Raw genomic sequence first — 4,241 nt, forward strand, 5'->3', positions numbered from 1 at the left:
TGATACAACATGAACACGATTTCATTCAACAAGCACAAATATATGATTAATTTCCCAACATGGCGTCAAATCTTCAGCGACGTTAACAAAACACTTTTGTCTATGTTCTAGGATTATTTTCCCTAATCTAACTTTTACATAGAACAAACTTCTGCAAAAATTTATGTAAATAAACTCAGTAGTAGTTCCCCTATATCAAAGTTTCCTCACAAGAAACTGAATAACATTTTCCTATAAGCTGTCTTAAGTATAAGACGATTTTGCTGACTTAAAATCGCAACCGGGGTTGTATACAGAATTTTCCCCTGGATGAAATTGTACAGAAAACGAGCCAACACTTGCCGGCTCTTGAAAAGACTTCTCTCAAAACTGTGCACGCAGTAAGCAGGGCTATTAACGATAGATTTTACAAGCCATCATAATTTTCGGAGCTTGGAATTTATACCGTCTTTCTTAGATGATGAGGATGATGACGAAGACAACCCAGATCGCTCGGCTTTGTCCTTGCTAAATGCCTTGTGAACGTCCTCTTTAAGTTCCATGAAGCGCATTCTCTTGATTTTCTGCTCATCTTGGGTACCCCTCTCGAGATAGAATAAATCAGGAAGGTCATCATCCATGAACTTATCCAAGACTTCTGAGCAATGAGGGAAATAACGCCGACCCATTTCCACTGTCATCAGGACAACACAGTTTAAATGTGGGAAACTATTACAATGAAAGTTAAAATTTGTACTCCGCAAAGTAGTGATGATTTCAGTTTGTCATTCATTATGTAACAAGTCAGAAACTCTGAAGAAGAAACTACCAAGTATAAACCCAAGCAATGTCAGTACCAATGACCGAGATGTTAAGCAACCTGTTTACAAAGGTGCTCGGGAAATAAACATAAGAATATTCCACTCGATTATCACCAGTTCTCATACCCAGTAATTCCATCTTACCAATAGGATTTTGTAATTGGGAAATTAACAATTTTTGTCGCTTGATTCAAGTCAAACTTAGATTCTGCGCCCTACCTGCTCTAGATATGGTGGCCGATAACCCAGTTCTGTACGTTCATCTTCAGAAATAAAGTATGCTAGTAGGCCAGTTTGGACAGAAGTTATACTCCAGGAAAGAGAACAAAAGAGAATAACCAACAGTTTGCCATCAAATCAAAACTAAGCTAAACAAAGCATCTAAATGCAGAAGAAAGTTAAAGCTTCCAATTACCTGTTTTCATAAGGGCTTCCATCCTAGAACGTAATCGTTTGCTCTGCATTATAGGCGTCTCATTTAAGTCAACCTCCCTGAAGTTTCCACTTGAACCTTTTGATGCAGAGAGACCAGCAAACTCAGATGTTGTCTGAGTATGTGCAATGTCCATGGCTAACTTGGCTTCAGTAGGGAAGAACAATCGTGCAAATGCCACTGCAATGTACAGTAACCCTCAGAAATTATCTTTTCAGCATAAAAAGCCATTACACATACAAATAAGATTCAATCAAAACCACATTGAATTGGAGGTTAAGCGATAATAGGCTGTTGTCTATCCCGTAAGTGCAAAATCTTTGCATGTGCAAACATCATATTCACTGATGTTATTTCACCAAATCTGACGATGCATATATGCAACCCGAAAAATAGCAAATGTCTCTTATTTCCACAATAGGCACACAACACCATCAGGTGGGACCTCATAAATTGAAGGTTCCAACACTGAGTATGAGTGCCCCTTGCTAGATTATCTATCAACTAAAATTCATACCTATAGTTCACCCAGTTGTTTTACATCTTAAAGCCTAACAAACAAGAAATTTGTACTGAGAATTGAGTTGGTAGCCACACTAAAGCCTTTGGCTACGGCCACATGAAAATGTATCTGAAAATCATTAAGAATTATACCACTGCTAAAAGCATGTGATTTTCTCGGGCATGCTATAAGTGAAGAGGAAGTGAAAGAGAGAAGAAGAAAAAAGGTTGTTAACAAAATGTCCAAGACATGTTAAATATGTTTATGCTATTTATCATGAGCTTAAATACGAAACTAGGGGGATTGGAAGAGAAACAGAGGAACAGTTTATCACAAGATTACAGCCTTTTATTAATACCATACTATGCCAACTGGTTGTCAAGCTAATTTCCATTATTTGGTGCAATAAAAGTCATCATCAGATTTAAGCCAAAAAAAAAAAAAATTTCACAAATCTGGGATTGGAAAACTATCGTGTCTGAAAGAGAGAATTCATGGAAATTGAAAAATAAATAAACTAATTACAAGACAATAGATAACATATGCAGCAGGGAAGGCAAACAATTGGGCTGAGGAGAAAAAAGGAAATCTGAGCCCTTCAATTGGCAAAAGCATATCCAAAAGGACATCAAAGTACCATGAGATTAACATCAATTTTGCACATTCCAACCTTCTGTATTAATATAGAAATATTACTCTTAAGTGGAATAAAGATAACAAATAAAACAGATAAATGAGTAGCAAACATATGATAATATTCGAATTTCAAAGCAAAACTCGGCCCAGAAAAACAAAAAATCTGAATATTTTGGGCAACAAAACAAGTGACTATGTTATGACAATGCACCACTGTAATGACTTCATAACATTCAAAAGAATAGAATCAAAAACTATCATATGCAGAATACTACCTCTGTTTTCTAGGTACAGCAGTTTCATGTGCAGATCATCAGCAAACGTGTGGGAAGTGATAGATACATCCCCAGCCATTGGATTCCTTCTCATTTCTCTCTCTAGAACATCAACACATATCCGATCCTTATTTGCTTCCTGACCCTGCTCCGTTTTTGCATGATAATCTTTTGGTCTTGTCAACCTCCGACAGATGCTAACAGCACTCCGCCCATCCAATGTCAAATCTGATGCACAAGCTCCTTTTGTCAAAAGCGACACTATCACTGACGGCTCCTTGCGCATTGCACCAACATGAAGAACTGTGTATCCACGAGAATTTCGGAGGTTGACATCAGCCAGACCAAGGCTGAGAATCTCAGATAAAACCTTGGGATCACAGTATGCTGCAGCATAATGGAGAGCATTGGCTTCATCTAAGGTTATATCAGACTCAGACAACAGAAGGTCAACAAGTTCAACATCATCTGAGTCTAGTGCCTTGTGGATTCTCCTGATTCTCTTTTCATGCAATGGGTCCACGGCTTCCACATTATTTTCATCATCTTGAGGAGGAGATTTAAGACGGATCATCCTAATGTTCTCTGCAACTTCGTGTGGAAGTTCTTTCTCAATGCAGATATTGTCAAGATCAGAACGTGCTACTCTATCGACACACTGAGCAACAAGCTGACTTGATTGACAATGGAAGGCAACAACAAGGATTGGAATAACATCTTCCACAAGAGCTTTCCCAACAAAGTTAAGAAGACGTCGCTGCAAAAAGTGTAAATTATAAATTAATTATGTTTTCTCATGGTGTCTGCAAGATATAAGTTTCGACAAATCTGGAAAGGGATCAAAAACTGTGTGATTATCAGAACTCTGCCATTTTCAACAATGAGCAATAATAGACTGTAAGCAAGCAACAAAACAAATCAATCAATCAATAACATATCTCACCATTACAACAACTAAACTATACCAAAGGCAAACATTTGATGAATTGCGAAATTTGAAAAAAATAAGTGAACTTTAACCGGCACAAAGACAGCATAGTTACCTGGAAAAGCGAAATCAGCTCCGGTACTTGAAATATAAACGAGGCATACATCAACTCCACCGCAAAATTAATAGCAGGTCTACATGCATCATGGGCACATACGTTGTCAACGCAAGTTGACACCTCCATTGGAGAAGGCTTCAACTTCCCGGTATAAACATAGCTCAAGAAAATCAAGAAGGCTTCATATCCAACTTTGCCAAAAGGCAACAACTCAGTCATAACATATTTTGGTTTTCCTTCTTTATCAGAAGACCCCTTTTCACTCCTAAATAACTCATGAAAAAACTTACTCCTAGCAGCCAAAATACATCGATGAACACCAACCGCGGTACCCTCCACAACTATCTCAGCATCACTATAATCACAAGTGGAATCAACCAAGAGTTGCTCCAAACTAGAACTAAGCTTGCTTAGACTTAACACTTCAAGACTAAGCCCCGCCGCCTCAGAGGCAGTAGAGGAGGGTATGTTGTGACTAATTGAGCCATTTGACAGATGAGAAGATGAAGTAAAGCTCAAACACGATGACGGTTCGGCTGAATTAGCCAT

The 4,241-nt window shown here is 38.1% G+C and overlaps 1 protein-coding gene across 1 annotated transcript; it reads right to left on the reverse strand.

Annotated features, from left to right (window-relative positions):
* Nucleotides 1–4,241, reverse strand: LOC116139259 (BTB/POZ domain and ankyrin repeat-containing protein NPR1-like). The gene is made up of 4 exons (XM_031424938.1): nt 3,690–4,241; nt 2,647–3,403; nt 1,216–1,413; nt 1–673 (listed from the first exon to the last, which is right to left on the reverse strand). Exons 1-4 carry the CDS (start codon nt 4,239–4,241, stop codon nt 417–419), a joined length of 1,764 nt encoding a protein of 587 aa, XP_031280798.1. The 3' UTR covers nt 1–416.

Source organism: Pistacia vera, unplaced genomic scaffold (assembly GCF_008641045.1).
Source record: "Pistacia vera cultivar Batoury unplaced genomic scaffold, PisVer_v2 Contig35, whole genome shotgun sequence".
NCBI classification, from domain to species: Eukaryota; Viridiplantae; Streptophyta; class Magnoliopsida; order Sapindales; family Anacardiaceae; genus Pistacia; species Pistacia vera.